Source organism: Chelon labrosus (assembly GCF_963514085.1).
Source record: "Chelon labrosus genome assembly, chromosome: 17".
In the NCBI taxonomy this organism is placed as follows: Eukaryota; Metazoa; Chordata; class Actinopteri; order Mugiliformes; family Mugilidae; genus Chelon; species Chelon labrosus.
Window position 1 is genome coordinate 11,383,130 of NC_140350.1, and position 12,236 is coordinate 11,395,365.

The window sequence follows — 12,236 nt, forward strand, 5'->3', positions numbered from 1 at the left end:
TGGCAGGGTGTGCCTTCCTCTCCAAGTCTGAGATGGTTTGCAGGAGACCTAATTTCCTAACAAAGAGTGGTAGCCCCCAGCAGAATAAGGGATAAGGGGGATGTGACTAAAGTATATATATATATGTCTGTGTATATCTATATCTATCTCTATATCGCTATAGATATAGATAGAGATATATAGCAGGTGGTTATATAATGTCTTAAATATAGGTAGCCTTAAGTTCTTAGATCAATATTAAAGGGGTTCATCTTCCTCTGGGCCTTGCTCTGCTTGTTTATGTCTGGTAATTTTAAATAAATACCAAGAGAGATGTTACAATTCTGATTTGATTTTTGCTTATAAATTAATGAATTCAAGATATAAATACAAATGATCATCATAATTCCAAATAATGTAATAATCAGTGCAAATAAAAAGTAAAGGAACAGCAATTATGATGTTGTCAAACTTGTATTCCCATACATTTTCTTAAAACTTTTCTAATCTGTTCACATGTGATTTAGGCTACACCTTTATTGAAAAAGTGATCACTGCCAAAAAAAACAACAACAACAAGCTGACTTTACAGCTACTTGACATAATGTTACACCAAAGACGCTCCATATAGGTTCACCCATTATCATCTGTCAGACGATCCGCTGGTCGGACACAGCCAGCTTGTGTTGCTTTCTTACTGTTCCCTTTCTTCTCGGTGGTCTTCTTGGCTCTCCTTTTATCTGGGAAAAGGAGGCCAGTATAAATGGCTGAAAGTCATGAAGGTAAGAGCAGACGCAGTTAAAGACATAGTGTGGACAAGAGGTGGGGCAACGCTGCGGCTGTCCGCACAAGGTAGGAAATATGTTTTTGTTGCCTTTACTGCATTTCTTGCATTACACGGTTTCATGTGATGGAAACTGCACATTTACTCTACTTCAAATGCTGCTTTTAACTTTACTAGTTTTAAGAATAAGATTTTACATAAAATCATATAATGAGCTTTTAATATGTATATATTGTTGTATATTAAGCTAGTGGTACTTAGTTGACTTCCCATGTGACTGAGAAAATAGGATTCGTTTAGTTGTCTATTAGTATTTTTTGTGCTTTCCTCCGCTTTTTCCTCAGTTTTTATCTTGTGAGTATAGTAGTAGGCCTAACCCTCACCTTTACTTTGGGAACCAACTTCAGAAAATAAGGGACATTCTACTGAGTACTTTTAGTTTAAGCCCTATTTTCATTGTATTGTTTTACTGTGAAGTCAGGTCCTTTGATTCTCTCAAGTAGACATTTCATCGCTTTTCTTTACCGTCTTTATACGACCCAGTGGAGAGTCTGATTCATGTCACCTGCTGTTTATTTTCCCATCAGATTGAAGACAATGTGGCCGGTCCTTCTAACGTATCAGTTTGCCACGCTCCTTCTAGTCCAAGCCCAAAATGACTGTATTGGACACTCCACATTCAGACGTCCGGGTCAGTGAAACAAGTGCTCACTCGTATCTTTTTCATCCACCTGCTTCTCTGACTTCCACATTTCTCTTGCACCTACATCTGAGGAGTGTGTGTGTGTGTGTGTGTGTGTGTGTGTGTGTTTTTTATCTCTGAACTGTGGTGAGCCAAATGCAGGAAGCTTTTTAAAGCAAAAATAAACAGTTGAGCAACTGATGGAATTAATATTTCAACGACATCCTGATCTTTCCTGCTGTGTTGCTTGGACAATACATCACTCATGTATCACAAGCATTAAGGGTAAGAAAATGGCAGCAGGATGTTTTGGATTTTGATATAATGTATTGATATTCAGATATTTATATATTCTATATATATATATATATATATAGAACTAGTCAAGCATCAAAAACAGGGGATTATTTTTCTTAATGCAGTCTGATAGATTCATTTGGTGATAGTCGAGAGCAAAATACATTTTATTCTTGATTTATGATATTATCTGAACCACTTCTAGACCGGCAATCAACTTGAAGTACATGCTTTGTGCTAAAAGGTCAAGTTTATGGTAACCATTCACTGAAACAGCGTTCAGGTGACACCGAAAATGACACTGGTGGAGCTCATGTACATCAACAAGCAGCCATTGTCAAAGTTATAAATACAACTTTGCCTCAGGTCCCCAATAGCAAATTGTTTATTAAGTAGTATGGGCGTTTCTCTATTGAGGCAATCAGGTGACTCCCAGTCAAATAGAAAAAGAGATTTTTATTTTTCTCCCACATTTAACCTGCGTTTGGCTACCTATCAGTGACTGTCAGCTGTTTCAGAGTGTTCAGTGTGCCTCTATTCAGTTTGGACGGTCGCTGAACTCTAATGAAACTTACAAACTGGGAACAAAAAGCAGAGCAGGGTATCGAAAAACAGAAATCCAAACACGGGTGAAACAAAAAAACTAGACAAGAACTCAAGAGAGGCACAAGGAACTGAACCAAAACAGCTGGAAACATCAACAGAGGGAACTCCAGGCGATTTGACAAAGATAAAGGATGGACTATATACACACACATGGACACACACATTGAGAAGCCAAACATACTCAGAGGGAAAACACAGACAGGAAGTGAAGCAGGACACCAAAAGCATCAAGTTGACATAAAAAAGAAGCAGGGAATGCAAGGAAAACCAAACAGGATCACAGAAAATATCCCAAACTCCATACCATGACAAACAGTAGGTCTAGGAAAGCCTGAATGCACTGGAAATGCTTTCCATGGATAGAGAGCTAGTTAGGAACATGCTGGAGGATGGCGGGATCTGGTATGAGTTACCACTGCTAAGTATCACTGTGACAGAGGGAAACATGACTCACTACTAAGAAAAAATGTCAGAAGTCACATTGTTATTTTACACAAAGGCATTACTCACGTCATCTCAGCATCATGAAAGCGGCTAAAGATGGTTATGAACGTTGCGACCTCTTTACTCTCTGGAGTGAAGTTATACACAGAAGCGAGTCAAGAAATATAAGGTATTTTGGCCCTTAAACACCATTAAGAAACAATATTTTGATCTGGGGTCATGGTGTTTGAGTGGTATACTCGCTTCACCTGATCTTCAGGTCACTGTTGGTTTCCTCAACAAAACAAGGTCTTCATGGAAATTAATAAATATGCCACAAAAGTGTAAGTGTGTTTGAACACTGATTGTCTTCACCTCCTCTCCACATTAGAGTTCCTCCTTTGCCTATATGTTCTTAGCTGGTCTAGGGCATCCTTCAGATCATTCATTCATTCATTCACCTTCTGTAACCGCTTATTCCTGTGGGTCGCGGGGTCTGCTGGAGCCTATCCCAGCTGTCATCGGGCGAGAGGCAGGGTACACCCTGGACAGGTCACCAGTCTATCTCAGGGCCAACACAGAGAGACAGACAACCATTCACAATCACACCTACGGCCAATTTAGAATCACCAATTAACCTAATGAGCATGTCTTTGGATAGTGGGAGGAAGCCGGAGTTCACATTCAGTGTTTCCCCAACACGCTCACAGGTACTGCGATGAAGTTACTTGCCAGTTAGATCCTAATTGCACGCAAGCAACACTTCATTAGCTATCATAACTAGATGTCAGGCTGGCCTACACTCGCTTTAAAATTAATTACAGTTATTGAAATTCAAAGTTTATCTTCACTTATAAATTCTGTGGTTTAAGTTAGTATCACTTAGTCTCAATGGCACCTCATTTCAATGAACGGCACCCAGCTCAACTAGATAACTTTGCTAACTTTTATTTAGTTGTGTCTTGATAAATTGTTACACACATTGATTCCTAGACGGTGCATCAGTGATGAAAGATATGAAATGTTTTTAGTAAAATTAAAGCTCAACTTCAGGTGGCTAATATTTGTGTAATATCATTTGGTTCTCTTTGTGCTCTAAAATTATCAGAGATGATTAACACCCCTAAATACCTAGATATGACCATTATGAACAGAGGATTTATTGCAGCATTGACTGTGGGATTTGCATCTTTTCATCCCTGATTAGTTTGAACTTTGATGATAATTTTTTAGTGTGTTGTTACTGCTGTTATTAGTGCTAATGCTAGTCATTAGAAACAGTGTTGCCCAACACTGGTCACACATAAAAGCAAGTGTGAACCCCTGCAACTAGAAGAAGCTTAGGTGGGCCAGCCGACATGCGTAAATGTTGGTGTAAACGTGTAGTTAGACACAATTCTGGTTATACTTATCGAGTTGAATGAGATGTGATTTAAATTATTTCAATAAAACAAATATTAGTGAGTGCAGACTTCCAGGTTTAGTTGGACATTATTTTATTATTTGGACATCAACCACGTACTGAATGTGACAATTTATTTGGGTTTATCGGAACCTGTCCAATAACTTTTGGTCGTCTGAAGTTCTTTCCTATTAAAAGAAAAAGTTATCTACCCTCTCCCTGGATATGTTATATAATAAAATATTTTGATGAGTGCATTTGGTTGAAGTTGTTTTGCATCAACCAAAGATTAAACTGAGCAATTTGCGTGTTGTGTATTTTATGTGAACGTGGGAAAATAACATAACATGGATGTGAGTCATTTTATCCATAGAAGCGCAGGAGACTGTAATAAATAATGCTTATATATTATAAGTGAATGTATTTTTTTATTAGCATCCAAATATCCAAAATTAAACATGAGAATATTAACAACTGATGCTGGCCCTTAAAGTGTAGTCAGCTTAGTATTTATATATTAATATGCACCAAGAATTGCTGTAAATATAGTTCCTGCTTCTGTCTGTAACCCAACTGCGCTGCTTTGTCTGATTTATCTGTGAGTTGACCACTGTGTGTTCTTTTTTTTGGTTGCGGTGACCAATATCTTGCACACTGTTACCCAACACCTGCTAATCTGAAACTAAACTAAACACAATAAACACTCTACAACCAGATAAAATCTATGGTAAATGTGCAAAATTAAGTAAAAACTGAAAATAAATAGACAAATAGAAATCTAACAAACTAACAAAAGGGAATAATTGATGTTTGCAACAAAATATGTCATGGTAAACTGGAAGCAATGGGAAATCAATACATTCACTGCTGGTATCTGACTTTTCGACACCACTGTATTCAGTTCAGTTCATTTCAATTCAGTCTGAGCCTGAAACCCCCAGAGCAAGGTGACGGTGGCAAGGAAAAAAATTTCTTTTAACAGGAAGAAACCTTAAGCAGAACCCTGGTCATATAGGGGAACCCATGTGCTTGAGGCCGCCCGGGTTGTATGTACTCTATGTTTTTAACCTGACAGTTAAAGACAGGTAATTATTTACAGTGGGCTATCCGTCAGGAAGCATGTTGTACTCACTTGACTTTCATTGATAATCACCAAGTCATTCTCAGCATGCCTTAACAGTTTGTTTACTCTATTCATTCATCCTCAGTGCAGAACATCCTGTAAGAAATCCACTAAACCTCCCTGTGCCACATGTTTTTAACCCCACTTTTTACAGTGAAAATTATGTTTTTGTTACTTTGACCCCTGGTAATTAGTGGGCTGTTAAACCACATACCCTTCAATATTTCCCTCACACTTACTTCTGATCTAACCCTCAGCTAACTCAGACATCAAGGTTGTCTGTGGCTCTGAGACGGTGGCCCTTGAGATCCTCCTGTGTCCCATATATTTCAACGGATACAACGAGTCACTTGTGGCCCTCAACTCAGAGCACTACAAGGACCAGTGTAAAGGGACTGCTGACTGGTCGGTGGATCCACCCGTTGTCAAATTCAACTTCTCCCTCACAGAGGAGGGGATCTCTGCCTGCTCCAGCACACTGACAGTAGGTTTTGTGAGTCTAAATACACCCAGCAAGATGAAGGTTCATACTAAATTCTTTTATTTTTTATTTTTATAAAGGTTACTCAGGAGACAGGCACTGGAGTGTTTGCAGACTTCTCCAACGTTCAGCACATCGACATCTCAGGCATGATCTGCTCTCACGACCCAACCACGGGAGCCATCACCTATCACCAAGAAGTGATGTACAAGTTCTCCTGCCGCTACCCACTGCAGTACCTGGTGAACAATACTCAGATGAATGTGTAAGTAATGTAAAGATAGCTTACTGTAGATGAATGACCCAAGACTGAGTCTGCGTAACAAAATCTATCAAGTTTCCATATTTTCTTATACTTCTTAAGGAGGCATTGGCCTCAGAGGTGTGTGTTACTCCTGTGTCTAGTTTCAGCAGGGCTTGAATCTCACTTTAGCGTGTTGTTCCCTCATGTATCATGTGACTGATGACCTGGTTGTTGATAGTTTGGGTTTTTCCCATGATCACTTTGACCGAACCTTTTTTTTTTTTTTTCTGCTCAACAGGGCTGGGACGAACCTGGCAGTAAATGACAACAATGGGAGTTTCATTAGCACACTGAGCATGCGGCTTTACTCGGTAAGAAGACTGAGGCGTCAACAGAAAGAAGCTTTATGTTAAATGATTTGTTAAATGCAAGAAATGTGAGACTTTGCTGAGAATTACAAGATGTATTGGAACTTCAGCAGCAACAGAGCCACCACAATCGGCCCACTCCTACCCAATCTCTAAACTAGGGGTTTCAAACTTGACACCCACCAGAGGGTCCAATCTGGCCTGCGGGACGAAATTGCAAAGTGCGAAACTTGCATTGAAGACACTGACTGCAATTTTTCAATAAAACTGGCACTTATTCCCAATATGTCCACTAAGGGTCACGCTGTTTTACTAACATAGACTCAGTATTCAAAAAAGGTTGGAGCCGTGTCTATTTTCTTAGGAGACTAAGATTGTTTAATATATACCAGAAGCTGCTGGACATGTTCTACCAGACTTTCATTTCCAGTGCCCTCTTCAACACTGTGGTGTGCTGGGGTAGCAGCACTAAGAAGAAGGGCGCATCGTAGCCGGACAAACTGATACAGAAGGCGGGCTCTGTGGTAGGGGCAGAGGTGGAGTCCCTGACATCAGTGTCAGAGGCAAGAACCTTGAACAAAACCCGGTCCATCATGAACAATGTCCACCACCCTCTACACAACACCACTTGAGATCAAATTGGGCCGTATGTGGACCCCGAACTAAAATGAGTTTGACACCTCTGCTCTAAACTGTGATGTGAACAGCGTAGGTTGCGGCATGTTGAAAATTGCCTTAAATTAAAGAAAAAAACATTTAATTTGATTACTGTCAGATGAACATAGAACACAATGCTAACTAGATATCTTGCTACAAGGCAACATATAACATCTAAAATATGGAACAACTAAAAATGGTCTTGAGTTGGGGAGTGTCGAGGTGAAGTGGGACCACTGGAGGCTTCAGTGTCTGCAGAGACAATGCGTCCACCTAAAGGGTTGGTGGGGAATTAACAACTTTTCATGATTTCAGATCTGTGTCTTGAGGGCCAGTGAAAGACTGAGATCCGACAAGAAACTGGAGGTTTTTATGAGAATACATCTGACTCACACATGGGTGATAATTACATTTGTGAAGATGGTGGTATTTTGGCAAGAGCAATCTCCATAGCTGCTCCCTGTTATAACATTTACTTTGACAGTGACTCTTATGTTTAACAGTGGATATCTCATGAGCCTTGCCAGAACTTACCCACATTGCTGCATGTTTGGCACTGGTGTTTATCTGCAGGTCAATGCAACTTCCTGGCAAATATAAAAATGAAGCTGGAAGCAAATAAATAAAACATTTCAGTGTATTTATACATTATCTTAGTATCTTTACCAAAAAGACAACTGTGCCCTGAGAAGTTGTGTTCCATAAGCATCAAATAATAAAATATAAAAATACTTTGCTACTGCAGCATGAGTTTGTGAGCAGCAAGGAGCAATGAAAGGAGCTGGTTACCTTGTCTGCAGCCGGTCTCTTGGAGCTCTTCATCCATCAGGTCACTAGCTGCTCCTTCTTCTTCCATTACTCGCTGTGAAATTGTGAAACTGCCAGCTGTATTTGTACACTGTCACGTCCTTTTGCTTCACTTCAGGGTGCATGGATCATTGTGATGTTAACATTACCCACAGAGAAGGTTCAGATTTTCTGTGGTCTATGGTCGAGTAGTTTCTTTTGCAAACTGTCCGCGGCGCAAATTGAATATTTGCCAAATGTAACATTTTTATTAGATCTCAGCCAGATTACACGAGTGTGCTGATGAGATGCAAAGTAAAATTTCTATTTCTTTTCTATTTTTGAGCTGGCTATTGGTGTAAAAACAATTATGCAGGAATGCAATCTCCCCTGGTGTGGGTGCTGATACTGGTACACCATGTAGACAATGAACAACACTAACTGATTTTGGTAACACCCTTCCCTCTCTTCTGTTACCGGGGCTACAGGACAATGCTTACTCCTCCACGCTGCAGATCCCTCCGAGTGGCCTGGAGCTAAAGACCAGGATCTTTGTCGAAGTGAAAGCCTCCAACCTCACCTCCAGGTACTGCGCACAAGTTTTATCCACTTGGACAAGTCATCTGAACTCTGCAGATAAATCTCACCACCCTGCGTCTGTGGTCTGGACTGATACTTGCAGGTTCAACGTGCTCCTGGACAGATGTTACGCCACAAATTCGCTTTTCCCCATCAATAATACAAACTACGACCTCTTTGTTGGGTGAGTAACTGAAGAAGTGAAACAACATTATTTTAGAGAAATGTTGCATTGTAACACAGATGTGTTTAAATAACATTTAAACTGCACTATTTTCTTTTATTTTCTGGACATTCAACTAGGTGAAAGTTTCTTAGAAGCAAATTAAGATCTTCATTAACCAAGGAACTCAGTTGTTGTTTTTTTATGATTTTTTTCAAGGGCAGGAATTAAAATTTGACTATTCTCAAAATACTGCATTATACTGTATACCAGGGCACGTCATCACCAAATCAGTCGTTTCAGGACACTTTAAATAGTAAGGTCAAGAACTAACAAAAGAAAATCCAACAGTTCCACTTTGAGCAAGCATTTAGCAACAGCGAGAAGGAAAATCTCCCTTTTAACATAAAGACACCACAGACAGAACCAGACTGAGCTCAGACTGAGGTGAGAGGAACAACAGACAATACACACTATGCAGGTTGGTGGGGCCAATGATTAGAAAGGTTGCCGCTCCAGAGCCAAAGATAGGTGTAGAAAGGCACAGGAAGGAAGACAAAGCATGGAGAAAATCAACAGGTTAGAAGGCAGAGTTAATGACATGCAATAGTTTGATGTAAATGCACTGAGCCTAGTCCTAGACTTATAGTATATACTGATCAGACATGACATTATGAACACTGACAGGAGAAGTAAATAATGTTCTGCTGAGAAACTTTTGGACCTGGCATTTGTGTGGATGTTACTTAGACATGTACCACCCACCTAGACCAGACCAGGCACCCCCACCCCATAGCAATGACACTCCTTGATGGCAGCAGCCATCCCCAGCAGGATGCAGCCTGACACAGGCATACACACAAAAATGGTTTAGCAACAACTCAGAAAATGTGAAAAACAGCACAAGGTGTTGACCTGGCCTCCAGATTCACTAGATCCCAAACTGATCATGTATCTGTGGGATGATCCACAGAGGCCCCTCCCCTCAACCCATAGGACCCAAAGGCCCCGACTAACAACATTCTGTTGCCAGACACCACAGGACACCCTCAGAAGGACCATGTCCATTCTCTGATGAGTTTCTCCTTGTGTCTGTGATCTTGTGTTGATTATACAGGAAGCAAAAGAAAAGAACCCGTCAATGCTCTATCTGCAGCATTTTAGATTAGCTTGAAACTTGTTTTGCATTCTATGTTTATGTATTTTTTTTTTTTTTTAAAGTATTATTATTAGGTTGAAACAAAACTGATTTGAACTTGAAAAAAAAAAATCTGTCCCCTTCAAGGTGTAATCGAGATGGTCAGACAGTGATAGGGGTCAATGGAATTCAGCAAGAGGCCCGCTTCTCCTTCGAGGCTTTCCGCTTTGTCCAAAGCACAGAAGAAATGTTTTCCATCTACTACATTCACTGTGCCACGAGGCTCTGTCTGAACACCTTCTGCCCCACCCTCGTTCAGGTCAGATTCAGTGTCTAAGTGCAAAAACCACACATCAAAAATGTCAACCTCTCACAAGACAAAAGCTTTGACCATGTATCGTATTGCATTACATTCATTGACAAGTTTTGTAATATCTTTGGATGGCAACTGTAGTTAAATCCTGGGATAAATCTCACAATCATAAGTTACTGCAAAAACATTACTCCCTATTATTATTAAAATGCATCAGCTGTTTGTACTGAATGTAAATTGGGAGGTGCAGATAAGTCCCATAAATACAATTATTTTATGCTATAAATCTAGATTTTTTGTGGTTTTAATGTAAAGTAGTTTATATTTTCATTAAAAGCTGTCATGGTAATCAGGGGAACAAACATTTCTCCTATATTGCAACAGCTTACTTAATTTCTTCTTCTAAAAAAACAGGAGAACTTAACCAATTCTCCAATTCCCCCTACAGAACTGCACCGCTGACACCAATCTGAGAAGGCGCCGCAGCGCCAACAGCAACCAGGACACCACAGTGAGCGACATGGCGACCATCACCTCAGGCCCCATCACCATCCACATAGACAAAGGTGAGAATGTGGATCTCGCCTCAGTTATAACCGACACATACCTGACATAAGTTAAATGTATTATTTGTTTTGGTCATTAATTAAAAAAGGGTTGTCTTGTCTTGCTCACTCACAGGGTATCTGACGGCGTCGGACGGTATGTATACACTGTGCAACAGAGGTTTTTCTTAATTCTTATCAAACTAAACAAATGACCGATTCACAATTTCATTAGGCTTCCCTGTTTATAAAGATATGTGTCATTAAGGCTCACTGGAAACAGTCAGTTTTAGATAAATGAATTTCTCATATCAAAACAGTAACAGCTGAAAGAATATGAGCTGGCCATATTGATTTTAAAGGTGATATATCAGAAGATTTGCTGCCCCCAAGAGGCCGAAGAAAAAACAACACACGTGTACACTGTCTAATGTCAGAACAGAAGTTATTCACAGCATGATTAATATGCTTTTTCCGCTAAGGCAAGTCATATTTTGCACCGTCATGCTGCATAGAGATTGCAAACGGTCCAGTGCGGTCTAATCCTCTGTGTTTCCTCTCTTCCCAGGAGGTCAGCAGAACGACATAAACAGCACCGTGCTGGCGGTTTCTGTCGTGGCGGCCATCATCGGAGTTTTCTGCCTCACCCTGGTGGCTTTCATTGTTTACCAGAAGTACAGCTCCAAAAACGCTTTCAACAAGACGATTCTCTACTCGGAGAAGTGACAGAGGGCGGGCCCAGGCTATGTGGGGTTGCAAAAGCATGCGTTGAAATTTGAATAAGTTTAATGTCGTCGTGTAATTGTGAGCGGTGGGGAACTCTCGGGGGAGCGCACTGCATGATTATTAGTCCGACCGTGATGCAGTGCTCTCAGTAAAACGCAGGTCTTCCTACTTTGTGTTGGTCTGAGCAAGTGCGCTTGTGTACGTCTAAGTACGGCTAGACAATATCTGTCCAAATATCATCGGAGGGACATGTTCACCAGGTTAAATAAGGATTTTTGGTGAAATTAAACACTGTCAGCAACAAAGCCTCCACATGAGACAATAATAACAGTAACATTACAAGCAGCACAGTTGCTATGAAGACTACAGCCAACGTTAGCTTAGCCGTCTGCCATCTGACTCACCAACAGCTTCAATGAGTGCCAGACAGCCTTGGTAAAGAAGAGTCTTTGCAGGCGGATCTAAATACATATCCAACTTGTATGTTTACTTTTGTAGCTCACTAAGGGTATGTGGTAATATTACAGTGCAGACACTTTTGTTTCGTTCCTTTAGCACGTCTGCAACATCCAGTCAAGTGAAGACCACTCTATGACATTGACATTTCATTACCAGGGAAGAGAAGAGATCACGGCAGAGAAAAGAAGGGTCACCACAAGGTGCACTGACATTACTTCTCATAAACTTCAAGAACAGAAAGGCCAGATTATACTTTGCCAGGCAACTTATAAAAAGTCAGACCACTTCTGGAGCAGCATCTTTTTGGACAGATTAAACTAAGATAAAAATGTACCTGAATAGTGGGAAGAAAAAGAATATTCTTGTTACAACATACAACAATATCATATAAAACGCAGTGGAAGGAGCGCTATCGATGGCATGGACATGCATTACTCATCATTCTGGTACAAGTTAACTTTTATCTTTCATTTTATCTGTC

At 40.3% G+C, this 12,236-nt stretch overlaps 1 protein-coding gene across 1 annotated transcript; it reads left to right on the forward strand.

Moving 5' to 3' along the window:
• Nucleotides 1–1,360: 1,360 nt before the first annotated feature.
• Nucleotides 1,361–12,236, forward strand: LOC311502153 (zona pellucida-like domain-containing protein 1; the record flags this gene model as incomplete). The annotated part of the gene is made up of 10 exons (XM_084564284.1): nucleotides 1,361–1,454; nucleotides 5,554–5,780; nucleotides 5,858–6,042; nucleotides 6,320–6,392; nucleotides 8,321–8,418; nucleotides 8,515–8,595; nucleotides 9,860–10,031; nucleotides 10,474–10,591; nucleotides 10,707–10,727; nucleotides 11,112–12,236. 10 exons carry the CDS (start codon nucleotides 1,361–1,363, stop codon nucleotides 11,294–11,296), a joined length of 1,254 nt encoding a protein of 417 aa, XP_084420410.1. The 3' UTR covers nucleotides 11,297–12,236.